The following is a 27802-nucleotide window of genomic DNA, read 5'->3' as shown; positions in this document are numbered from 1 at the left end:
ACTGCTTGCTCCCTGAGCCCGGTTCCTGCGTGTTAGCCAGATGGCCAACTTTGCCGTTGCAAACAAAAAGTTCAATAAAATGAACTTTTTGACAATCAACAATTCCAAAGAAAAAACCTCCCCAAAACCCATAACCCACCGTTTAAAAATCTCTAGCAGGACTGACAGTCGAGGACATTGAACAAACAAATGTGCTAGTGTTTCCACCTGAAGATAAAAAATACATCCCTCCCCTAGCTTGGGCTCTAGGTGCGTTCTGTATCTGTTCATAGCTGTAGCCCCATACACAATCCTCCATTGAAGGTCTGCCGCCCACTTTTCAATGGGCAACTTGTACAGGGAGTGCCAACTGCCTTTCGGGGAAACGTCTGGACCAAAAAACTCAGTCCACCTCGACTCACTTCAGCTCGGCAAAAGACCGCAGGTTCAGGACCTTTTATGCAGGTGTAATAAAGAGTTTTCTTCCCTGCAGCTTGAAACTTGTCCAGATGAGAGGTTGAAAAAGACAGTAGCTGGCCTGCTTCCTCCCACCACTCCTCCACAGATGGGATGATGGTCAGACAGGGGAAACTGTACTCCCACCCCTCGCTCCACTAATGACACAGAGTCCGCTTCTCTACCACAGTTCTCTGAGGTTGCTCTAGGGCAGCACAAACTTCATTCACCACCCTGTTGATCAGCCTGATGGAGGTGATGTTACTACTCACGCTTAGGACATCAACAGATGTGGCAGTCATCTTCATCAGGTGACCCAGTGTGGTACACCCAGGCTCTCTGAGGCTGGCCCGCAGGCTGGCAGACTGTAATGTTTGAGTCCTTAAAAAATTATTGAACAACAAAGGTTCTTCAAACAGACTCCAGAAAATGTTAGTATCAGTTCGTAGGAGAAAAAGCTGCTTGTTGTAGCCCAACCGCCCAGCTCTCCTCAGCAACAGTCGGGCTGTATCTATCCAGCTGGGGCCACAGTTTTATATTAGCAGCCTGGATTCTAAAGGAGGCAATTTGAGACTGCATATCCACCAGCTCCTGCCCCCCTTCAGCTACAGGCAGGTAGAGAGCTACTGCCCAAACCCAGTGCCGACCATACCAGAAGAAATCAACGATGGCCCTCTGAACATCCTCCATCAGGCCTCTTGGTGGCACGATAGCAATGAGCCTATGCCAAAGGTTCCGAGGCAACCAAATTATTGGCAACCAGAACTCTTCCCCTATATGACAACCATTGCCATTTAGACAACCGAGCGCACACCTTCTCCTTCACTCCCTCCCAGTTCTTCTTAAGAAACCCATCAGAGACACTTTTAACCCTCACTTTTAGCCCAGTTCACCCGTGCGGATGTGGCACTTTCATACAGGGACAGAGCATCCCGCAAACACTGAACATCCTCCTGGCTGCGGACGAAAATATTTACGTCATCTGCATAGGCAGAAACAGCAAGAGGACGCTCAATGCTCGAGGACCCAGGCAGGAAAAAGACCACTGAGCCGAGCCCTCATCCTGCACAGTAAGAGCTCTATTGCTAAGCTATATAGCTGTCCCGAAATAGGGCAACCCTGTCTTATCTCCCTCTGCACAGGAACGGGCCGACTCGGCCCTGCCCCCATCTTCACCAAAGACTGTTCACCATTATACAACAAACCAACCCAAGACAAAAAAAAACCTTCAAAAGCTTTTTCCGGTCCAAAGAGACAATACCAACATCAACATCATACATTTTACACACATCAAGAATACCCCGAACACAGAAAATATTATAACATAATACAATTGTATACAATTGTAACACAATAGACATCCTTCATTCTGTTTGATAATGCTCTGGAAAGCACTTTATAATCCGTGCAAAGGAGGGCAACTGGGCGTCAGTTCTAAAGTAAAGCCAGATCTTTTTTGGGCAGAAGTGATAACACTGCTCGCTGACAGGAAATAGGAAGAGATCCTGTTCTAAGACCCCTTTCTGAAGGTCTGGTCCAATAATATTCCAGAACCGTTTATAGAAGTCTGTGGAGAGACCATCAATCCTTGGCGCCTTTCCTGTGGCCATCTGGTTGACCGCAGATGTCAACTCCTCCAAAGTCCAAAGCAGCTTTCTCGTCAGGGCTGAGCTGAGGAAGACCCTCCAGGAGCTCCTCATGACACTCCATGCTGCACTGTTGAGCCCCAAAGAAGTCAGCATAGAAATCCATCGCATGGCTCCTCATCTCACCCGGACTAGTGGTTCCTCTGCCTCCTGGGATCTGAATGCATGTCATTTAATTCCTCTGTGCCACTGATCTCTCCAGACTAAAAAAATATATATAAGAGCTTGGGGCATCCATGTCTTTTAACTTTTGGAAACAACAACTGAAAAGAGCTCCCTTCACCCTCTCATTCAGGAAAGAGCTCAACTCCATTTTCTTCTTTTGCAACAAATGCCCTAAAGAAGTTCAGAGTCTCTATTTAAACCCTCCTCAATACTTCTGATGTTGGCTTCAAGTTCCATTAACGCTGCATTGATCTTAGCAGTGGAATGGGAGGTGTACTGCTGACAAAAAACCCAAACTTGTGCCTTATCAACTTCCCACCACTGCTTCAAAGACTTAAAACCTGATTTTTCAAAAGTTTGACGTCTTCTAAAAGTGCATTATTAAAACGCCAGTAGAACTTAATCCTCTTACCTGGCGAGATGATCAGATCTATAAAAACAAAGTGATGATCCGTGAAGCCAACAGGGGTTATTCTACTGTGGACCAGTCTAGAGCTAAGGTTTTGTGAAATATAAATCCTGTCGAGTCTGGCTGCATTCACCCTATTATTAATGACCCTCACCAAGTGTACTGTCTGGATTTTGGATGTTTTACCCTCCATGTATCCAACAAATCCAGCTGGTTAATGGTGCTGACTGTGAGTGAGGTTCCTCGCCTATCCTGTCCACAGTGAAATCAGGAGTACAGTTAAAATCCCCACCAATAATCAACTGATCCTGATGGTACTTAATTCATTTTTTAATTGAGTGAAAAAAATCTCTTTCTCTTTCTGATCCCTGATTAGGGGCATATACATTAACAAAACAAAACACAGAACTCTCTATCTCTGCCCTGACAACCAGCAGGCGTCCCTTTACCACTTCGGTGGAAGATATAATGTTTGCATTAGCAGCTGCCTTAAACAAAACAGCAACCCCTGTGCTGACATTAGTGCCATGGCTAAGAGCATGAGGACCCTCCCACCATAAACCCAAATCTGTCTCAACTGCTGGATCAGAATGTGTTTCCTACAAAAAACAGCACATCAATCCTTTTCTGAATAGAAACCTCAGAGGTTAAAGCCCTCTTGTGCCTGTCTCTCCCACCATTGATATTAAGAGATCCTATTTTAAGGTTCCTCATAGAAAAGTCAGAAAAAAGAAACAAAAAAGTTGAAACAAGCAGAGAACAATATTAAAGTTGTAATGTGCTTTTTGAGGCGAAAACGTTTCTTTTCATCTAACAGGTCAAAACCAACTAGTCTTTTCAGTACAGCAACCGACCTGATAAATTTGTCCGTGTCTTTGAAGTAATCAATCACTTTCACAGATTTTTTTTAAATGTTTCATTCAGAAAACGATCTATATCCTCAAATGAGTACACATCTGTGCTCAGATTAACTTCTCCAACAGATACAGTATCAGACTCTGAATCATACTCCCATTTCTTCACCTGCACATGATGCCTGACTGCTGCTCAGACTGGCTCATTTCCTCCACGTTACCTTTCTTACATTGGGCAACCGCTTCGCCGCCAGCCGCATCTGAAACGCCGCAATCGGCTGCCGCACCCCTCGCAGCAGCTGCTCCATCTACATGGGACCCGGCCCCAGACACAGCATTGGCCGTGGCCGGGGGTTCCAGGCGCTGCATCCTCGCCATCAGTCGGTGCCTGCTGTCTGCCAGAAAGGCAAAATGCTTGTGTCCCACATCTCCACACTCAAAACATTTCAACTGTCCAGAGCTTGCATACACCATATAAGAACCGTCACCATGCTTCACTCTGAATGACACCTCCAGCGTCTGTGTGGGCGAGTCCAGGAACATGAACACCTGCCGCCTCAAAGACTGCACATGTCACTGTTTGGGATCTTTACATCCCAAAGTCACAGTTTTAAAACCACTAGCAAACTTACCAAACCTTCGAAGCTCATTCCCCAACAACTCGTTGGATATGAACGGCGGAACACTAGATATGGTGATTCGCATGGAGGGAACTGATAAGGGGGGGAAACATGTAGGCACGTGCCCAGGGACCTGACGCTCCAGGGTGGCCCCTAACGATCTGATGAGTTGAAATTACTATCATTGTGCGATGCCAAGAATTTATTCACGGTATGATCAGAGCCGCCGCTTGTCAACAGGCAAACCAGGCAACTGCTCGGGGCCCCCGGCCGTGAGGGAGCCCCCAAGGGCTAACAAACATCAGTCCACAGCAATGCCTCAAAATGTGGCAACCACAGTGACCGCAACCCCCCTCCCCCTTAAACAAAAAAATTTATTTTTGCAATGACACCAAACTTTTGAATTGATTATTGATCAATTCATTGAATTGAATATTCAATTGATATTGAATTGATTGATTGTAGCATTGAATTAAGTCAAATAAAAATGAATTATCCTTGAAGATTATGTTGTATAACAGTAACTGCTAGATGCTTTCATTTAGCTTTAACTAGCTAGTCTATGGGGGAGACACTTGAATAACTTTAGCTAGCTAGCATTAACATTAGACTTATGGCGTTTATTCCGTAACGTTTTTTTGTTAACTAGTTAACCTAGCAAGCAGTCCGCAGCTATGCTTAGTAGGTCCCCAGGGGACTGCAGCAGCAGCCTCCAGCTGTCCACTTGAAAGGGCTCAGACCTGTCAGTCTGTTCAGACAACATGCCTGGAGGTTACGGTTTCTTTAACCAGACTAGAGGCCTGTACCAGAGGGGGGCTGATGACAACTCTTGGTGTGAGACTGCTACGGATCCTGCAATGTGGGGAAATATATCCAGTTACACAGTAAAAAACGATTCTCATTGAAAGAGAGGCCTGTTCGTTTCACAACCGAGGAGCTAAATCTCCCACATCAGCAAGAGACTGTGGAATAGGTGGTCGAGTTTGCTTGTTTTATAATGACATGTTGTGTAGCCGATTGCCTAATGGACAAGTGACACCATGAACGGCTGTTATATTCATTATCAACCTTGATAAATTGTAGGTAGGATATTTGTTTTCACACTTTTTAAAAATGGTAATCCACCACGTTTAATGTATATGCTTGTATACATATCTGTACCCTATTAGATTGTGTGTTTCCCTGTGGAGTGCTGTGAAGCACTGTGCACTCTTTGCGATAGTGGACGTGTAGGCTACTACTTGCACGTGAGTGTGTGTGTGTGGGTATGGGATGGATGGGGGCCCATTCCGATTTTGTGCCCAGGGCCCGTGGTCATGATAATCCGTCCCTGCTCTGGGTGTTGTGTCTCCTTCAGACGGCCATCAAGTGAAGCTACAGCAAGGCAGCTGTCCCTCTTTGTTAAGCTTTAACTGCCACTGCTACAAGTATGCCGCCACACATTGGAAATAACAAATTTGGCCCAGATTTGAAATGGAATGACTGGTTGTGTTCTCAAACGTTACCTTCAGTTTGTGCATCTCACAAAATGTGACCCTAGTAGACCAGAAGGTTATGTCTGATTAAGTTTATTGACTTCCAACCTATTGCTCTGTAGTAATTACGACATCAAGCCACATAAAAATACAAACGTGAGTGTACTTTCTCATATGAATAAAACAGATTTTTTGAATTGTGGTAATGTCGTAATTTGCACGAGTAGATTCCACTTCCGCTAGTTTCCAGTAAACAATTTTGTTTCTCACGGCTTCCAGTCCACAACATTGCACTTGTAACTTAGTAGAGATAACACAGGATATGGTTCTTCTTGAAACTATCAAGATATTGGTAATGTTATGTTATGGAAGTTTCCTTTGCAGCAGGGGGGGAAATTTCAGAGTTTAGTAAATTGAAACAAATAAGACAGACTGAGACTAAAACCAAGTTGGGTTTTTGTATTTTATTAAAAAAGATATATTTGCAAATAGGATCAACATGATTTCACAAAAGGCCGCAGCCCAGTGTGGAGTCAGTTTCTCAAATGAGTGCACAGAAACACTAGGCTTATATGCATCTTCAGAGTGACAGCACATACGCACTTGGCTTAGTATGACGCTACAATTTTGACAGGCAATCTGATACACATGAAGACAATCAGAGAAATACAAGAGACATCTTGGAGTCATCTCACCTCCTCCTCCCTGTATGACTTTCACCCCCCAGTTACATCTTAACTGGCATGGGAAAACATGAGATAGTTTTGGGGTGACCTTGTACCTTTATCGGTTCAGGCAAACAGAGCTCACAAAATGTTCCAGACTGGATGTCTCACAAAGTTAGAATCAAAATCTACATGTGGGAAATGAGATTGTGCATTTGTGAGAGAAGAAAAGTAGAAATAAAACATAAAAATATAAGGAATTGTGCTTAAATGTAATTTTGCCATTACAGTAATTCATTCCACAATTAAAAAACAGAGCTGTAATGAACATACTATTGAAAGACATATGAAGCAATGGGAAGAGAACCATTATAATGTTGATGATGAAGTTGCTTAGAAAGAATTTATTTGAGCCTCATATTATCTTCTTCTTTTAATTCAAAGAGGTACAATATACGATATTTCACAGAAAAATTGACAGCTTCAAAGACGTAAATTCTGGTCCATGTATCCCCACCCAGATTAGTAGAATTTCAAAACCCGATATTTGTTGAACTCTGGATTATCTAAAGAAGGCAGTTTAGAGTCACAAATATGTTTTTTGTGTGAAGAAAATGTGTATTTAACTAGGTTCATGAAAAACCTACTACTGTAAAAGAGTGGTATTTAAGGCACAGGCAGTAGTCAGAAGAACAATAAGGCAAACAAAGAGAGAATATTGGAGGAAGTATTGTGACTCAATTGGGAGCTCCACTCAGGTAGGGGAGATATGGAGGATGATTAGGAAAATGGGTAGGGATAGGAGAGAATGGAGTTATCCGGTTTTGAATGATGGGGAGGAGGTTGCGGTAACCAATAAAGAAAATGCTGAGATAATGGTTAAAAACTGTGTTAAAGTACACAGCTCCAATAATCTGGATGAAGAAAGGAGAGGACGAAAAAAACCAAGGGGGGGGGGAAGCTTTAAGAAGGAAAGGAAGTGTTGAGGATGAACGTAATGTGCCTTTTAGCATGGGGGAGTTAACTCAGGCATTGGCTAATACTGGGAATACTGCACCAGGGAAAGATGGAGTATTCTACATCATGTTGAAACATCTAAGTATGGAGGGGCTGAGGAAGTTGTTGTGTCTGTTTATATGTAGTATGGGAAGAGGGAAATATCTCAGAGAGCTGGAAGGACGCAATAATCTGCAGGTGAAACTCAGAAAATTAGAATATTGTGCAAAAGTTCATTTATTTCAGTAATTCAACTAAAAGGTGAAACGTGTATATGCATTATATAGACTCATTACATGCAAAGCGAGATATTTCAAGCCTTTTTGTTATAATTTTGATGATTATGGCTTACAGTTTATGAAAACCCCAGATTCAAAATCTCAGAAAATATATATAAATATATTACATGAAATAAAATAAAAAAAATAAAAATATACGTTAAGCACAGAAATGTCGGCCCTCTGAAAAGTATAATCACGCATATGTACTCAGTACTTGGGTGGGGCCCCTTTTGCATGAATTCCTGCCTCAATGCGGCGTGGCATGGATGCTATCAGCCTGTGGCACTGCTGAGGTGTTATGGAAGACCAGGATGCTTCAGTAGCGGCCTTCAGCTCTTCTGCATTGTTCGGTCTCATGTCTCATCTTTCTCTTGGCAATGCCCCATAGATTCTATATGGGGTTCAGGTCAGGCGAGTTTGCTGGCCAATCAAGCACAGCAATCCTATGGTCATTGAACCAGGTTTTGGTACTTTTGGCAGTGTGGGCAGGTGCCAAGTCCTGCTGGAAAATGAAGTCAGCATCTGCTTAAAGCTTGTATGCTGAAGGAAGCATGAAGTGCTCTAAAATGTCCTGGTAGATGGCTGCGATGACTCTGGACTTAATAAAGCACAGTGGTCCAACACCAGCAGATGACCTGGCTCCCCAAATCAACACAGACGGTTGAAACTTCACACCGGACTTAAAGCATCTTGGATTGTGTGCCACTCCATTCTTCCTCCAGACTCTGGGACCTTGGTTTCCAAATGAGATGCAAAATTTGCTCTCATCAGAAAAGAGGACTTTGGACCACTGAGGAACAGACCAGTTCTTTTTTTCCAGGTAAGACGCTTCTGATGCTGTTTATTGTTCAGGAGCGGCTTGACAAAGAGGAATACGACATTTGAAGCCCATGTCCAAGATCTGTCTGTGAGTGGTGGCTCTTGATGCAGTAACTCCAGCCTCAGGGCCCGTTCACATCGTACGCGGCGCTCGCCGCTAGGTTGTCCTATTCCCAACTATATTTGTTGTGCTTGCCGCCGGGCGCAGCACAAATTTACGTCATACACGCGCCAATATTTGAATGCACGTCACGTCTGCGAAACAAAAAGAAAGCCTTGGCACTTGCCCTTGTTGTGAGGAGAAGACGGAGGAAGGCACCCGCAGCAGCAGCAAGAAGGGTGTGGGTGCACGAGACCTTCAGGTCCAGAGAGGAGTTGGGGGAATTCCGGCTAGTGAAGGTGCTCCGCTTTCACTTTGACCGGTTCCAGGGGTACTTTTGGCTCAACAGAGAGCAATTTGACTGTTTGCTGACGAGAGTCAGGCCTACGATTTCCCGGATGCGAACAACATTCCGAAAGCCCATTTCTCCAATGGAGTATCTGGCAATTTATCTGAGGTGAGGTACATGGCAATATCTGTCATCTGTAGCAACATTAGCATCAGCTGAGTGATAACGTACGCATGAATGGAATGTTGTTGCCAAGGTTCTCTCTTGTTTAGTAGGCCTACGCTAGCTTGTGGTGATTACATTTCTGTCTGTTACTAATTGTGTCCATATTAATAACCTGGATAATAATTATTATTAATGATAGACTTTTGCACAGAACAGACGGATAAAGGAGAAATTGCATTGTTGTGCCTGCGTTACATCTTCCAACTTGAATGATGAACTAATGTCCTGTAGCACTACCTACAACTAGCATAGCTAACTAATTCTAGTACTTATCACCTGACTATAACTAACTGACACTTCACTTTATAGAAATAGCACTCACTGATGGACTAACTTGTACTTATCATACTTTACCCTAATTTTTCCCTTGTTGGGAGTCACTGAGGTTGAAAGGCGTCAGCCAAATGAAATGTAATGTAATTTCAGATACCTGGCCACGGGTGACTCCTAAAAGACCATTGCCAGTAGTTACCGGGTGGACATCTCCACTGTGGCAGACATTGTGCCAGAGGTGTGTGGAGTCATTTGGGATAGCCTGGTGGAGGAATACATGCCTGTTCCAACGGCTGCCCATTGGAAGGAGATCGCCCAGAGCTTCTGGGAAATGTGGCAGTTCCCCAACTGTGTGGAGGCAATAAAGGGAAGCATGTGCTCATCCAGGCACCACCTCATTCCGGCTCCCAGTATTTCAATTATAAGGGAACCTTCTCCATAGTGCTGCTGGTGGTCGTGGATGCAAGATACCTTTTCAGGGTGGTGGATGTTGGAGCATTCGGGCAAAACAGTGATGGAAGCACCCTTGGAGCTTCTGCGTTTGGAGCAGCCTTGCGAGGAGACAAGCTGGGTCTTCCGGAGGATGCCCTCATCCCTGGCGCTGAACACCTGGGGCCCATGCCTCTTGTGTTTGTGGGGGATGAGGCTTTCCCCCTGAGGTAAGTGTTCTATTTGATTTATATGAAGTGCATGTACTAATTTAACAGCGTCATTCACCTTGTCATTATGTATTGTAGGATTTTGAACAGCACTGTGTTAAACTATAATATATTATTGGATATTATTAGATGGTGATGTCAACAATGTATTTTGTAGAAATTGTAATCTGTATGTACATAGTCACATGTCCTTACATCATCATTTTGTGTAGGAGGAATTTGCTGAGGGCCTGTCCTGGAAGGGACCTCACCCAGCCAAGGAGGTCCTTCAACAGCCGCCTGTCACGTGCTAGGAGAGTGGTTGAGAATGCCTTTGGCATCCTTGCTGCACAGTGGAGGATCTACCACCGTGTCATTGGAGTGAGCCCTGAAAATGCAGATGCCATTGTGAAGGCAACAGTGGTTCTGCACAATTTTCTGCGGTGGAACTCCCCAGTTGAAGCTCCCTGCCCATCAGAGGCTATCCCCATCCCTGCTCTATGGAATGTAGGGAGAGTCGTCACCAACACCAACAACGCCGCCAAAGAGGCCATAGCCACACGGGAGGTTTTCAACACGTACTTCTCCTCTCCTGCTACGGCAATACCTCGGACCACAGTGGCCTTACGTCTTTGCAACCCACACCTGCTGCCTCACTTCTACGGAAGAAAACAAAGGCTCTTTTAAGAGCCACTCTCTTATTCATTAAAAAGCTGTTTCCAAAGTGTCCATATTAAATGACATGATGATCTGATATAATAACAAGGACACATTACTTTAATCATATCTCACTCACTCATCCACCCACAGAATATACATACATCATTAGGGTTGGGTACCTTTCACATCTGAACCAATACCACTACCGATACCGGTACCTGGAATTCGGTTCCGGTACCCAACAGTACTTTTTTCGGTACTTTCCCTCTGTAATTACAAAAAAAATATTTTCATTTATTATATATTTCACATATATTTATCGAATTCAAAACCTATTTACTAAAAACAAAAATCAAACCCCTCCCTCTATCTTCCCAAACCCGTCCCTACAACCTATTAAATTGGATAATTATAAATTTCTTACTCACTGTAACTTTTATTGTTGTATTTGTATATTATTATATTTTAGCTTGTTTTATGTTAATCATGGCCATTTTTAATTGCTCTACAATGTTTCATGTAAAGCACTTTGAATTGCCTTGCTGAAAGGTGCTGTAGAAATAAGTTGCCAGGTCCCCAGGGCATAGAAACCACCGTTTTGCCTGCTCTTGTCATAGGAAGTGTAATGTCAACAGCACCGGATATTACGAATCCCACTATGGCCGAGCCAAGACCCGCCATTCAATAACATTTATTGGCTAGGCGTCCATGAGAATGCAAGGTAATGTAACCCCATTTGTTCAGGTCCTATCCCCTGACCAATCGGTTATCCTTACCTTAACCACTCGAGGTGAAATGCCTAACCCCAACCAATCAGGCTGCTTCGTAGGGCAGGTCTTGGCGTGGCCATAGTGGGATTCTTAATTTTGCCACTGCGAGCACTTTCGGCTCGCCATTAATATCATATCACGGTGAAAGGTGTCTGCGGTAAGTTTTGAAAAACTGTAATCACACATGAAACCACTTTATCGCCATTGCCATGACTCTCTGTGACTTCAACAAAACTGCAGAGCCGACATTGCTCCGTCCGCACCTCTGCACGTGCATGTGTGTCGGACCTCTGCTCTCGGTCAACATGCAGAGAGGACAGATCATTTTGCTAAGTTTGATTTTACGTGAACCAATACTCGGTGGTACCGACGTGATTCGGTCGGTACCCAACCCCATCGTATGCAGTCACTAAATGTGAAGTTTATTTCGTAACATAAATAACACACACACAACAAAAGTTAACTAATGTTTGTCAGATCTATAAAAATAAATGCAATTAATTCTCTGCCTGTCATTTGCAGACCTGTGATGTGAGTGCAGCTGATTTGGAAAACGTGGAACACAGGAAGGTAAGTATTTGAGAGTGAAAACATATGAAGAAATAGTGGTAGTGTGTAGTAGTGTACGGGACATTTCAAGAAAACTCTGCCCTATGCAGATTAGCGAGGAATTCCATCTGCACCTCACTCTTCTCCCTGGGCAAGTTTCGGAGCCGTGGGGCTAAGCTCAACAGAAACAGCTCTGTGTCATGTGTTTTCTGCTGTAGCACATTGAGGACACTTTCCTCAAACTCATCCCCCTGTTTCTTCTGTCTCTTGCCGGAGCCCTGCCGAGACTGGGGTGTCGCTGGAGGAGGCTGTAGGGTTGCTGGAGGCTCCCTGCGCTCTACAGGGTCATCCACAATCTGCCAACCTTCTAGCTGCACATCTTGCAGGCACAGAGTGTAGCTGGAGCACCCCTCCTGTGGGGAAAGGGACTGGGACTGGGGCTGTGACAGGGGCTGGGACTGGGACAGGGGCTGGGGCTGGGGCTGGGACTGCCACCGGGACTGGGAGAGGTTAGATGTTGTCGCTCTCTCCCTGATGTGTGGCTCCAGAAAAAGAGAGTATGGGTACTTCCAAGTACTTTTGTGGTCTGCGCTGTATGAGCTGTAGCAGTTGTTACTAAGTGGAGCGTGTGAGCACTGATCGTAGTTACGTGTCATCTCCAATCCTATCTGGATTTGTGAGAAGTGGTGCTGTCCTGAGTTGAAAGAAGTTATTATCGAGATAATAGGTGTGTGAGTTTGTGTCAGCCGCTGTCCATTTCCTAAGGTTGTGAAATGCAAACATTTTTTGACTACTTTTATTTATTTATTTTTTTAAAGGGTGTGCGCCCACGGAGGAAAACATAAATCGGTGCTTATGATAGAGGAAGACTGACAGATCTAATAAATGTTATAATTTATTTACAAGACTGTCAAAGGGAGACGGGTATCTCTCTGCCCTGTCAGACGCTGCCCTCCCTCTCCTCTGCCTGCTCCATGGCCGATCAGCGAGCTTGTTACGTTACGCCCGCAATCTCTTGTGGAGCATTATAACTGAAAACCCACAGGTTCCAGTTAATCTTATAATGGATGTGTGTTGAGTTATTTAAACAAACGATCGGGGAATTAAACGCCTCTTGTCATCGAGTCTCCTGAGAGAGCTCAGTCTGTGAAGGTGGACAGGCCGGGCGGCGAGCCAGCGACCCCACCATCAGACTGCGGAGCTTCTGAAATCCAACACAGTTAGACCAAATTTGCAATTAGCCATCAATTTTCGTAAAACGGCCCATATTTGAGCTCTACATAGTTGATTTATGCATAAAAAAGTCTCAGAAGTGAATTTAGTGATGAAATAGCAGACAAACAATGTATAAAGTTTCCAGTTGTTGGCCACAGCAATCCATGGTTGTTGTGATTGTTGTGCTGCTTTGCACACCAACACACTTGACATTGAATTTCTGACTGGGCGGGCCAGCTGTCAATGTAGGCCCAGGCCCGCCACAGCTCCGCACCTGCCTGCAAAGTTTTTAGGTTAACTATAGAAGAGACCAGGATTAGTGTGTGTCTTACAGAGTGGAGGGCGTGGCATTACGATGGTGGCTCGATGATATCCTCCAACCCTATTTGGGGTCCTCCTGTTAGTAATTTTGGGGTACAATTTGGTTTTGAAGAATTCTACAAGCAGCATTACCACAGGCCAAGCAATCGGCCCGTTCCAAACGGACACTGCACTAGTAGTTCCAATAAGAAAACCAGGAAAGGATGAAAGTAATCCAAAAAATTACAGACCTACTGTCTGTAAATTGATGAAGCGGATGGTTAATGAGAGAATCATGTATTACTTGGAAAGAAAAGGTATGTTGGCTTCCTATCAGAGTAGGTTTAGAAGAGGAAGGGGCACTATGGATCCAGCTATATGTCTGAAAGATGACATAAGAAAAGCCCAGGTAAACAAACAGCAGCAGTATTTCTTGATGTAGAGAAGGCATATGACATGCTATGGAGGGAGGGGCTGATGATCAAGTTGCACAGGATGGGAATTGGAGGAAACATGTTTAATTAGATTGTGGACTTACTGAGGGGGAGAGCCATCCAGGTTAAAGTGGGGGCTGAGTTGTCAAGCAAGCATATAGTAGAGAATGTGACACCCCAGGGAAGTGTTGTTAGTCCTACTTTATTCTCTGTTATGATATATATTTTTGTAAATATACCAGATGGTATAGGAAGATAAAAAAAAACTAAATGGAAAAAATAACTAGATGAGCTTACAGGAGGATGTGAGGTTACGATGCTCGCTTCTTTTCAGTTTTTTGTGGCTTTGTAACTGACTTAAGGTCATTGTAATTAAGCCGCCCATAGAATAAATGTTGAGTGAATGTGTTCCATCCTGAGTTTTATTTTAAAATCTTCAGAAAAATCCTGCACCTACAGATTTTGTGTGACCCATATTAAAAAAGTTTAGCACACAGAAACTGCTTTTTCAAACGGCAGGGAACTAATTTGCCGAAATTTCACAGGTCTATAGATTGTGGTGGAAACAAACCGTCTGAAGGTTCTTTTGAGGTACTCCCTGAGATTAAGTCTTAGAATCTTTGGGTGGAAACCCAGCTAGAGTGGGACTAGAGCAGCAAGGTTTAATCCATAAGATTATCATTATTAAATCATTCGCCAACTATTTTGAGTCATGTTAAGAAAACGTCAAACTTCTCCCGATGTCAGCTTGTTAAATTTGAATATTTTCTTCTCTCCTCTGGGACAGTAAACTGTATCTTTGAGTTGTGGACATGACATTTGAGGACACCATCTTGGGCTTTGGGAAAGACTGATCTACATTTTAGAGACCAAACCAATCCATTCATCCAGACAACAATCCATGATGAAAACATTGTTAGTTGCAGCCCAAATTAGTTTAAGTTTAGAGTAGCAAAACTGATTAAGAACTACAGTATGTTCCAAATAACCACACAAGCTGCCAGAAGTTCTTAGATCAGTAAAACTGAAGGCCTCGCAGTGCAAGTTTCCTCCACATCTCAGCTCTTCTCCTTCAATTAACTCTGCTGTTAAACATGTGTAGTTCTCCTTAGCTCTCCTAAGTGGAATGCAGCCATCAGTAATGGTTTAATACCAGGACCTCTCCTAAGTGGAATGCAACCATCAGTAATGGTTTAATACCAGGGCCTCTCCTAAGTGGAATGCAACCATCAGTAATGGTTTAATACCAGGGCCTCTCCTAAGTGGAATGCAGCCATCAGTAATGGTTTAATACCAGGGCCTCTCCTAAGTGGAATGCAACCATCAGTAATGGTTTAATACCAGGGCCTCCTAAGTGGAATGCAGCCATCAGTAATGGTTTAATACCAGGGCCTCCTAAGTGGAATGCAGCCATCAGTAATGGTTTAATACCAGGACCTCTCCTAAGTGGAATGCAGCCATCAGTAATGGTTTAATACCAGGACCTCTCCTAAGTGGAATGCAACCATCAGTAATGGTTTAATACCAGGGCCTCTCCTAAGTGGAATGCAGCCATCAGTAATGGTTTAATACCAGGGCCTCTCCTAAGTGGAATGCAGCCATCAGTAATGGTGTAATACCAGGACCTCTCCTAAGTGGAATGCAGCCATCAGTAATGGTTTAATACCAGGACCTCTCCTAAGTGGAATGCAGCCATCAGTAATGGTGTAATACCAGGGCCTCTCCTAAGTGGAATGCAGCCATCAGTAATGGTTTAATACCAGGACCTCTCCTAAGTGGAATGCAGCCATCATTAATGGTGTAATACCAGGACCTCTCCTAAGTGGAATGCAGCCATCATTAATGGTTTAATACCAGGGCCTCTCCTAAGTGGAATGCAGCCATCAGTAATGGTTTAATACCAGGACCTCTCCTAAGTGGAATGCAGCCATCATTAATGGTTTAATACCAGGACCTCTCCTAAGTGGAATGCAGCCATCATTAATGGTTTAATACCAGGACCTCTCCTAAGTGGAATGCAGCCATCATTAATGGTTTAATACCAGGACCTCTCCTAAGTGGAATGCAGCCATCAGTAATGGTTTAATACCAGGACCTCTCCTAAGTGGAATGCAGCCATCAGTAATGGTTTAATACCAGGACCTCTCCTAAGTGGAATGCAGCCATCAGTAATGGTTTAATACCAGGACCTCTCCTAAGGGAATGCAGCCATCATTAATGGTTTAATACCAGGACCTCTCCTAAGTGGAATGCAGCCATCAGTAATGGTTTAATACCAGGACCTCTCCTAAGTGGAATGCAGCCATCAGTAATGGTTTAATACCAGGACCTCTCCTAAGTGGAATGCAGCCATCATTAATGGTTTAATACCAGGACCTCTCCTAAGTGGAATGCAGCCATCATTAATGGTTTAATACCAGGACCTCTCCTAAGTGGAATGCAGCCATCAGTAATGGTTTTGAATACACCTATGCTTTTCCTACTACGACATGTCAACATGTCTGCCGTGAAAAAAGGTCTATAATGACAATAGACTTTATTTGAAGAACACCATTCATACAAGAAACCGCCTACAGCTCAGTGCTTGACAATAAGAAATGACATGCAGTCACATGAACAGACATATATAATGCAGAATAAGATGAGAAATAAAATGTGGTAATATTTTCACCTGGTTTCCAATTTGGTCTGTGAAGGTAGCAATTGTTTCAAACTACTCCATAAAGGTAATCAGTATATTAGTAGAAAATCCATATCAAAACAGCGTTCAGTTCATTTGTTCACACGTTTTATTTCCTTTAGAGTGTTTGAGTCTCAGATAACTGCATCAGCATTTAACTTCATATTTTATTTAGCTTAGCAGAAATGTTTATTTTCACACTATGTATTATTTTCAACATTAGCTTGTTGTCTGTGATGTGGATTTACTTCTAACTAAAACAGTATTTTGCACTACTCCATATGGACATGGTCAGAAACAACGCTCAGGTAGGCTGTGGCATTTAAACGAAAAGAATAAAAATTCTCCTGACTTCTTTTACAGTGTTGGCTCAGCAAGCTTCAAAGTAGCTTGTAGACATCTAATGACCCAAGATTCATCCATCCATAAATGTGTTTGTCAATCAGACATTTAACACCATTTAAATAATCAATGATGTCATCAGTACGAAGGTATTAGAGGTTTCTCAACAAACATTTATATACAGAAGGTCATATCCAGTTATTATCTGCAATCCCAGTATTAAGGATAACTAGGATTAAAAAAAATCAAATCGTCATTTAGGAATGTGTCGCCCTCCTATTAGAAGTTATAAACGGCTGATGAACTATACAATTCCTTCTGATATTTATCATTTGTTTTTATCCTTTAAAACGATAATTTCTCATCCACATTTTGGGAAAATGTTTTAGATTTTTAGGTTTATTTATCTTATTCTACTTATTTATGGGTTTCCCAACTAGTAAAAAATTCAATACTATTTGAATGCTGAAAGTACTATTCGAATGTGACTTTTTTTTATAAATATGTTGGCAAATGTTAACTAATCTCGCCTTGGCCTACCCGCATGTGTCACTCATATGAACTCTTATGAACAATAACTTGGCAGGAGTGAGAAACACAAGGCGTTTGTGAGGTCTACGCTAACGTTACGTACCATACGTTAGTACATCATTACGGAGCTAGCGTTACGTACCGAGTTAACTTAGTACAGGGGGGAGTGACAGGCTGCGGCTGGAAATCAGAAGAAGGATGGGAAATAGTTTTTAGTGTTTCATTCCAGAGTTCTCTGTTAATTTGTGTTTGTCGCTGTGTGCTCGTGGTGGAAAATGAATGTAAACAAAGTTGCGTGCTGGTCACCTCAAGGCCAGGCTGAAGATCCTCTAGAAGATCCTCTAGTGGACAGAACGTGTAACAACAATCACATGCTTATAGTATATAGTGGCATTGACAATGCATAAGCCTGAGTAGTGTAGTACATATTATTTAACAGGCCGCAATTGAGCATTACATATTCGAATAAATAATAAAATAAAATAAAAATCAAAAAAAATCAACAGGAATCCGAATGGTATTATTGAAGAAGATTGACAGCTCTGATATACAGTATATACATATATCCCAAAATTAACAATGTTTTGTGTCTGCTTAATCCTTAATTTCAGTGTAAGATTTTAGTTTATTTGTTTGGTTTATGGGTTAGCTGCTCACCAGCTTAATCAAGGAGAGTGTAAGCAGGTGTGCCAGATTAGATTGTGAGGGGCTGGGTACTCCTAAGGTGTAGAACAATAGATAAGATAGTTCTGCAGTGAATACAATTTTTATAATATTTGGGGTGCCTATTGTTATACATATACACTCACCTTAAAGATTATTAGGAACACATGTAAGATTTCTCGTTAATGCGGTTATCTAATCAACCAATCACATTGCAGCTGCTTCAATGTATGTAGGGGTGTGGTCCAGGTCGAGACAATCTCCTGAACTCCAAACTAAATGTCAGAATGGGAACGAAAGGTGATCTAAGCAACTTTGAGCGTGGCATGGTTGTTAGTGCCAGATGGGCTGGTTTGAGTATTTCCCAATCTGCTCAGTTGCTAGGATTTTCACACCCAACCATTTCTAGGGTGATCATTTCTAGAATGATCTGAAAAAGGAAAAACATCCAGGATACTGCAGTCCTGGGGCCCAAAATGCCTTGTTGATGCTAGAGGTCAGAGGAGAATGGGCCAACTGATTCCAGCTGATAGAAGATCAACTTTGACTCAAATAACCACTCGTTACAACCGAGGTATGCAGCAAAGCATTTGTGAAACCACAACACGCACAACCTTGAGGCTGATGGGCTACACCAGCAGAAGACCCCACCGGGTACCACTCATCTCCACTAAAAATAGGAAAATGAGGCTACAATGTGAACGAGCTCACCAAAATTGGACAGTTGAAGACTGTAAAAATGTTGTCTGGTCTGATGAGTCTCGATTTCAGTTGAGACATTGAGATAGTAGACTCAGAATTTGGCATGAACAGAATGAGAACATGGATCGGTCATGCCTTGTTACAACTGGGCAGGCTGCTGGTGGTGGTGGGGAATGTTTTCTTGGCACACTTTAGGCCCCTTAGTACCAGTTGGGCATTGTTTAAATGCCACAGCCTACCTGAGCGTTGTTTCTGACCATGTCCATCCCTTTATGACCACCACGGACCCATCCTCTGATGGCTACTTCCAGCAGGATAATTCACCATGTCACAAAGCTCAAATCATTTCAAATTGGTTTCTTGAACATGACAATGAGTTCACTGTACTAAAATGGCCCCCACAGTCACCCAATAGAACATCTTTGGGATGTGGTGGAACGGGAGCTTTGTGCCCTGGATTTGCATCCCACAACTCTCCATCAACTGCAAGATGCTATCCTCTCAATATGGGCCAAAATTTCTAAAGAATGCTTCAGCACCTTGTTGAATCAATGCCACGAAGAATTAAGGCAGTTCTGAAGGTGAAAGGGGGTCAAACACGGCATTAGTAGGGTGTTCCTAATAATCCTTTAGGTGAGTGTATGTATAAATAGTAATGTCAGCATTAAGTGATCTATCTAATTGTAATGAAGTGTTAATGTTCCTTGCTCAGGTTAGCTCACCCTATAATCACCTGTGCAGGTGGTATGGTCAAATTAGGGGAGGCTGAGTTAAAAGGGCTTCAGGAGAAGGGGAGCAGAAGAAAGGACTTGGCAGCTTTTGTGCTCTTTGTTTGAGTACGTTTTTGGTGTTTTGTTAATAAATACACAAGTTTTGGCACTTTAAAAGTGTCCTCTCCAGTCTTCAATCTTGAAAGGTATGTATAAAAAATTCTAGGGGTTAATGCAAAACACGGTGCCAAAAAGAAAGTAAATGACAGCAATTCAGGGCAGCCCCTGATAAATCACTTGCCCTGTGCATCTGACCAACAACATTACACAAACAGTGCAGACGCTCTCTGTAAAGCATGTCAAATGAAGTGACCTTTTAAGCGTCTCTGCATCAATCTTGATAACATCAAACATTGCAGATCATATTCTAAAGACTAAGAGAATCTGACGCCGACATATTATCGTTCCAGAACCAGCTGACCAGTAAAAGTGGCAGTGGTGGAAGAAGTATTCAGAACCTTTACCTAACTTAAAGTAATAATACCACACTGTTTGTCATGTTTGTGGATTTCTGTTGTGGGTTTTCCTGTTTATTGTTATTTCATTCCTTGGTTGTTTCGTGGTTGTGTGTTACCCGTGTTCTTTCTGTGTTCTGTTCTGTTTTCTTGGTTCTATCCTTGTGTGTGTTTTTGATGCCTTAGTTTCCTGTTTGATTTTGTAGTATTGTTTCTCCTTTGTCTTGTCAGAGAATGTCTAATAAGGGGAGAACTTCCACTCTTGGGAAACTTCCGGCTTCTGAACTGGTTGCAGTTCCACTCTGGTTCCATGTGAGGGCGCTCAAGGGCGAGTGCAGAATGAATGGAGGTCTATGGAGCTATACCCCACAAAATCTACTTTTCTCAGGATATCATTTTTAGTCTAGTAATTTGAACGTTGCATTTTAAAGGGTGTCTGGGTGTTAAATTTTTTTAAAGTCGCTCTTTTGTTCTAAAAAGCCTTTTTAAAATGTCAATGACGTCAAACACACCGTACGCTCAGAGATACTAGTTTACGGCAAGCTCTGAGTCACTGGTTCCACTTTGGAGGCCATTAAGGGGGATCTCTGGTCGTAATCACTCCTTCACTGACCAATCAGCATTCATTAGCAGAATGCTAACAACGACTCAACCTGTAAGAAATTGCAAGGACATAAGTACTCGTGCATTCAACTTTCGACCTATAATCCATGTTGAACTTGCAGAAACTTCAATCAAATCTGAGATTTCTCAACGACAATCAGGTGAAAGAGAAAAATGTAGCCGTCTAGCTCCATAGAGTCCCATTAATTTTCCACTCGCCCGCGATCCCCCCCAGTGGAACTCTGGTGGAACTGCAACCAAATTCGGTACAATGGGGTAGGGATGGTCAAAAAGCTTTGTGAACCTTTTTCTTTATTTTCTGAGCTCACTAGATGGTGCTCTTTGTTCAAAGAAAAAGGTTAAAAGAATGGCAGTTCAGTGTGTTTTCAACCCTCTGTTGAAGAAAGAGCCCCATCTAGTGGGCTCAGAAAAAAGAGAAAAATGTTCAGGAAGCTTCATTTGGTCATCCCTACAATGGGGCTAAATAGGGAGTGAACAGGCTCTTTATAGACAGGCTCTGGTCTTGTCTGGTTTGACTTCCTGCCTTTTGTATTTTCCTGACTCTGTGATTGTCTGCCCTGCCCTTATGTGTTCCACCTATTCATCAGTCCTCTTGTCACCTGTCCCTTGTTACTACCCTTGTTACCCTGTGTATTAAGTCTCTGTGCTTTCTTTGTCTGTTGTGTGATCATTGTCATTACGCGAGTCTGTTGCTGTGACTCTCCCTGTGACGTTTTAGTACTAGTCTTCTGTTTCCTGAATGTTTAGGATTTTAGGTTTTTTGTTTTTGATTTTAGGTTTTTTGTTTTTGACCTGCTGGCTTCAGGACACCTTTAGTTGTAGCCCTGACACTGTTACAAGTAGAAACCCTGCAATGAAAATGTTAGTTGAGTAAAAGTATGTAAGCACCATCAGGAAAATGTACTTAGGTACTGAATGCAAAAAAATCCTCACATTTTAGAAACTGGAAATGATCCAAACAGTTCTGTCAATCATCTAAGTTTTGGATGATCTCATCATTGTAGCTGGACTTGCAGGCCGTTATATTGTTGGGTAGTTTAATTTATAATAAAACATTGTATTTTATACACTACATGTGTTTTGTGTGCAAACATGTTAATTTGTAAATTAATAACTAAAACTGTCAGATAAATGTAGTGGACCAAAGCCATATCCTAAGTTTGGCCCTATTGTTTAGGGTTTTTCCAGTAAGACTCTCAGTGCCAATATAAAAGGAACTGATATGGCTTTATAGATCTATGACTGCCTCTGATTAATAACTTGCTCCGTGATTTAAGTGCCTTGGTCCAAATGGTGAAGGACATATTGAATTTAAAGCTTCCTGAGTTTTGTATGGAATACATCAGAAGTACATTTGTCTTATTCTTTAGATCTCTCTTTCTTTCTTTCCCCTCTCTGGTATAGCACATACCCATTATGTTTGATACTGTGATACTGTGTTATGATTCAATAAAGAAATAATGATGTACAGTACAGGCCAAAAGTTTGGACACACCTTCTCATTCAATGTGTTTTCTTTATTTTCATAACTATTTACATTGTAGATTCTCACTGAAGGCATCAAAACTATGAATGAACACATATGGAATTATGTACTTAACAAAACAGTGTGAAGCACTGCAAACCCTTGGTGTTCTCTCAATGAGCTTCATGAGGTAGTCGCCTGAAATGGTTTTAACTTCACAGGTGTACCATGTCAGGGTTAATTAGTGGAATTTTTTCCCTTATTAATGGGGTTGGGACCATCAGTTGTGTTGTGCAGAAGTCAGGTTGATACACAGCCGACAGCCCTATTGGACAACTGTTAGAATTCATAATATGGCAAGAACCAATCAGCTAAGTAAAGAGAAACGAGTGGCCAACATTACTTTAACAAATGAAGGTCAGTCAGTCCGGAAAATTGCGAAAACTTTGAATGTGTCCCCAAGTGCAGTTGCAAAAACCATCAAGCGCTACAACGAAACTGGCTCACATGAGGACTGCCCCAGGAAAGGAAGACCAAGAGTCACCTCTGCTGCTGAGGATAAGTTCATCTGAGTCCCCAGCCTCAGAAATCACAAGTTAACAGCAGCTCACATTAGAGACCAGATGAATGCCACACAGAGTTCTAACAGCAGACACATCTCTAGAACAACTGTTAAGAGGAGACTGCGCGAATCAGGCCTTCATGGTGAAATAGCTGCTAGGAAACCACTGCTAAGGAGAGGCAACAAGCAGAAGAGATTTGTTTGGGCCAAGAAACACAAAATGGACATTAGACCAGTGGAAATCTGTGCTTTGGTCTGATGAGTCCACATTTGAGATCTTTGGTTCCAACCGTCGTGTCTTTGTGCGATGCAGAAAAGGTGAACGGATGGATTCTAGATGCCTGGTTCCCACCGTGAAGCATGGAGGAGGAGTAGGGTGACCAGACGTCCCGAAAAATTCGGGACAGTCCCGAAATCCAAGCAGTTGTCCCGAATCCCGAATCCTGCCCTAATTGTCCCGAAAATTAGAGCAAAGTCTCAAAAGCAGACTCTCGAGTTTTTTTTTTTTTTTTTTTTTTTTTGACTCTCGAGTAGTTCTAGTCTGATAGAACATTAAAAACTGTTCATGGTGATTGAGTCATCCTGCAGCCCGCTCCCATCGGCTGCTCCGCGATGCAGCCGATGGGAGCGGGCTGCATGACCGATTTCCGCGATGCAAACAACATATAGCCTAGCCACGTATAGCCACGCTTTCCAAAAAAAACAATTCTTCATCTTGTTTAACACACAACTTTAATGAAACCTAGATTTTTTTAATGGTATATGTTTTTTTTTTTTACTCTCAAGTAATTATAGTCTGATAGAACATTAAGAAGACCAATAAAAAAAAAGAAATCACTACCACAACCCCCCATCCCGAATTTTACCCATTCTCATCTGGTCACCCTAAGGAGGAGGTGTGATGGTGTGGGGGTGCTTTGCTGGTGACACTGTTGGGGATTAATTCAAAATTGAAGGCATACTGAACCAACATGGCTACCACAGCATCCTGCAGCAACATGCCATCCTATCCGGTTTGCTTTTAGTTGGACCATCATTTATTTTTCAACAGGACAATGACCCTAAACACACCTCCAGGCTGTGTAAGGGCTATTTGACCAAGAAGGAGTGTGATGGAGTGCTGCGCCAGATGACCTGGCCTCCACAGTCACCGGACCTGAACCCAATCGAGATGGTTTGGGGTGAGCTGGACCGCAGAGTGAAGGCAAAAGGGCCAACAAGTGCTAAGCAAGGAAACGCATTGAATGAGAAGGTGTGTCCAAACTTTTGGCCTGTACTGTAGAAAAACAATAACTAAGTTCTCCTGAACATGCCAGAGTTCAGCATCTGTTGATGATTAGTAAACATTTATTGCTTGTCTTTTATGAACTTGTTTTCATTTCAGAGTCCTGGTTGAGTTTGATCCAAACACTCATCACGTTTTAAGATAACCTCTAATCACTTGTTGTCACCAACACTTCCCTAAAGAAACATGGATCCAGTCTTTTGGACACTGTTACAGCAACTTGGGTGAATTTCCTTGCTGAGAAGCAAGCAAATTTAGAGTTATTTGTGTTCACAAATTACATAAACTATTTAAGATTATAAGAATAATATTCACAAATTCTGAGAGTGGATTTCCCCTTCAAAGGGAGACTATATAACTTCTGCTGAACAGCAGAACAGCAGCCACTAAAGCTTCCATAGGCAGTTATGGGAAAATGATAAACTACTGTTTAGCTGTAGAGCATTTAGCTAAAAAGTGAAGCTAGTGAAGACTAGCACAAGTGGAAAAGAGTCATTCGTTTAGCAAACTGACTCTCTGATATACAGTAGAGCTATATGTTTCTAAAGTTTGCATTACATTAACAGTAACCACCATGAGCTACTGGTCCAAACCAAGTGTTTGTAACAGCCACATGAATAAATTACAGGTCTTATGTGACATTTCCAGGTCAGCTTTTTGCCTCTTTTTTTGGCTCATGTTCAGATACAGAGTAGTTGTTGACAAGGAAAAGTGTTTGCCAAGTGCATTGGACCAATAATATCTCACCAACAGTGCAGAACCCCTCCCATCCCTCCCCCTCAAGCATATAAAAGAAAGTGGCCTTTCAACCATTTCCATCAACCATCATCAGATTGTCGATAACATTTAACAGTGCAGATCAGAAATTCCAAAGACTCCGAGACTCTGAGACCAACATGCTCTCGTTCCTCTTCTTGTTTGGTCTGACTCTGGGGGCTGTGTCTCCTTCAGACGGCTATCCGGTGAATCTTCTGCGTGGCAGCTGTCCCATGTTCTGGTACAGTTTCAACGGCCGCTGCTACAAGTATGTCGCTTCACGTTTGACCTGGGCTGATGCAGAGCTCCACTGTGTGTCACAGCGAGGCAACCTGGTGTCCATCCACAGTCAGGAAGAAGAGAATTTCATCAAATCCCTGATCAAGAATTTTGACCATGTTCAGGGATTTACCTGGATTGGACTCAGTGACATCCACAAAGAAGGTAGTTGGATGTGGTCTGATGGTAGCAGAGTGGACTTTGTCTATTGGAATAGAGGAGAACCAAATAACAAAGGAGGACATGAACACTGTGTTCACAACAACTATGATAAAGATTTGAAATGGAATGACATCCCATGTTCTCTTACTTATCCCTCCGTTTGTGCATCTCGTATTACCTGTCCTTAGCAGTTGAGATGTAACATGATTGAACCCTGGTCACTGTTCACCTGTTGCTCTGTTGACATGCATTAGGCCTCCAGAATAAAGACACAGATGTGCATTTATGTTTTTACAGAACTAATTTCATTCTGATGAATGTGTGACATTTACACAGGTAACTCCAAATGAAAAGCTTCTGTTTTCTTTTCATTATTTATCCAGAGATTCACACAAACTTACGGCCAAATCTCTAGTGAATGTTTGCTCAGTATATACACACAGTTTGTACGTGAATATTCAGCCTTCACTAATTATGAAAAACTGTTTCACAAATGTGCTGTTAAATACTGTATTAAGTGTGTGAAAATGAACTGAAGGAACTAAATGAACATGCTCGAACAAAAGATTAAAGATGCAACCAGGATGAATTCATTGTTAAAAAATGATCTACAACACTCCTAATCTGACTCATATGTATTCCCAACCTTCCTGTCTCTCTCTCGGCTCATTTTCATGCTGCTCTGCTTTCTGTTACCAAGTCCATCCAGCGTCTGTTTCTACGGAGCCCCCCTGGGGTCAGCTGAGAAAAAAATAACTAAACTATGCATACAGAATAAAAATCTGTTCCCTCTGTTTTATAAACTGTTCGCACAAGTTCGTAATCCGTGCCCTCGGTTTTATAAACGTCCGCAAAGTTAAAAAGATATTTACAGATTTTGAACTTCCGGGATCAATTACTCTACAGCGAAATGTTATTAAATCAAAGTCAAAAGTCAAAGTATCTTTATTAGTCTCCCTAAGGAGAAATTCGTTTTGGACACTGAGAGAAATTGCTGCAAGAGTTACAACAGAGACACACAACAAACGCAGGGTTAAAACAGTTAGAAGACAAAATCTAGGCTACTCAAAGAGTTGCGCAAATTACAAATTACCATTCTCTATAGGCTACTTGTGCAAAAAAAAAAAAGCCATCCTTCCTACATTCTTCTGTTCTACCATACATGCCTTACAATCGTTCCTACTTCCATAAGCATCCATGCATTCAGTCATAAAAATAAAAAAAACATTAATTTATCCATTTATAAATTTCCTTACAATCCATTGTAAATATTATTAATTCCTTCATTCATATCCATACATACATTCAGTCACAGATATACATTAATAAAATTCATGGTCATAAATTCATCACCGCTCATTTATGAGCTTAACTGAGAGAGGGACAAATGACTGCTTATACCTGTTATATTTGCAGAGAGGAACCCTGTACCTCTTTCCAGAGTTCAATAGCTCAAACTCTAAAAACCACACATGAGAGATATCAGATAGAATGATCTTAGCCTGCCTGATTGTTGCATCACAAACGATGCATCTTTCCTACCGTAGTAAGGTTAACAATGAGCTCCAAACTCATTTTCATCAAAACGAGCCGTCCTCCAACCTGGAGAAATAACATTGGTCTCTATGAGCAGCCGGCGGTGAGACGGCAGTAAGACGAGTGCTTAGGGACCGTCTCCAAACTACAACACTGAAAAGAGATACAACAAAAATATCTATTAATTTAATGATTAAATAAGGTAGTGTCTCCAAACTTACCTCAATTATAACTTGTCTCCTGGTAGTTGTACTATGCACTTACTTAAAAAAAATAAGCATAATCATAATTTTGGTAAATATTTTTTGCCAATTTTTTTTTTTGTTGTCATAATTACAGAGAGTCATGTCTCCAAAACTACTCTGCACATAGAAGGCCCCCTGCTGGTTGTACTACAGCACTTACCTTTCAAAAATAAACTCACCCTATAATCACCTGTGCAGGTGGTAGGGGCCAATTAGGGGAGGCTGGGTTAAAAGGGCTTCAGGAGAAGGGGAGAGGAAGAAAGGACTTGGCAGCTTTTGTGCTCTTTGTTTGAGTACATTTTTTGTGTTTTGTTAATAAATACACAAGTTTTGGCACTTTAAAAGCGTCCTCTCCAGTCTTCAATCTTGGAATGTATGAATAAAAATAATTCTAGGGGTTAATCCAAATCTCTGTGCCAAAAAGAAAGTAAATGACAGCAATTCAGGGCAGCCCCTGATAATTTAAATCACTTGCCCTGTGCATCTGACCAAGGACATTACACAAACATTGCAGACATCCTCTGTAAAGCATGTCAAATTAAGTGACCTTTTAAGCATCCAGAGATCCACTGTGTGTCAGAGAAAGATAGTGTCCATCCACAGTCTGGTTGAAGAAACGTTTGTTACATCCCTGATCGAGATCTATGATGACTACGGCATTTGCCTGGATTGGACTTAGTGACAGCTACAGAGTAGGCCCGTGGTTTTGGTCTGATGGGTCTGTAGTCAACTATAGCTTTTGGAATGCCAAACAACTCTAATAGAAATGAAAACTGTGTTTGCAAAGGTAGTCGCACCTAATTGAGATGTAATAACTGGTTGTGTCCTCAATCACTAAGTTTTGTTTGTGCATTGTAACAAACAAGAAGGTTTAGTCTGATTTAGCTGAGTGACTTTCCACGTGTTGCTCTGTCTACGCATCAAGCC

The 27802-nt window shown here is 42.2% G+C and overlaps 1 protein-coding gene across 1 annotated transcript; it reads left to right on the top strand.

Moving 5' to 3' along the window:
- Positions 1 to 24793: 24793 nt before the first annotated feature.
- LOC114565780 (lactose-binding lectin l-2-like) lies at positions 24794 to 25282 on the top strand. Its single transcript, XM_028594024.1, has one exon. It carries the CDS (start codon positions 24794 to 24796, stop codon positions 25280 to 25282), a length of 489 nt encoding a protein of 162 aa, XP_028449825.1.
- Positions 25283 to 27802: the final 2520 nt, after the last annotated feature.

This window comes from Perca flavescens, chromosome 12 (genome assembly GCF_004354835.1).
Source record: "Perca flavescens isolate YP-PL-M2 chromosome 12, PFLA_1.0, whole genome shotgun sequence".
NCBI lineage: Eukaryota > Metazoa > Chordata > Actinopteri > Perciformes > Percidae > Perca > Perca flavescens.
This window is presented reverse-complemented; position numbering and strand designations above follow the sequence as displayed.

What these genes read in the sequence shown, in the direction of transcription:
- LOC114565780 (XM_028594024.1), top strand. Translation starts at nt 24,794, where the DNA reads ATGCTCTCGTTCCTCTTCTTGTTTGGTCTGACTCTGGGGGCTGTGTCT.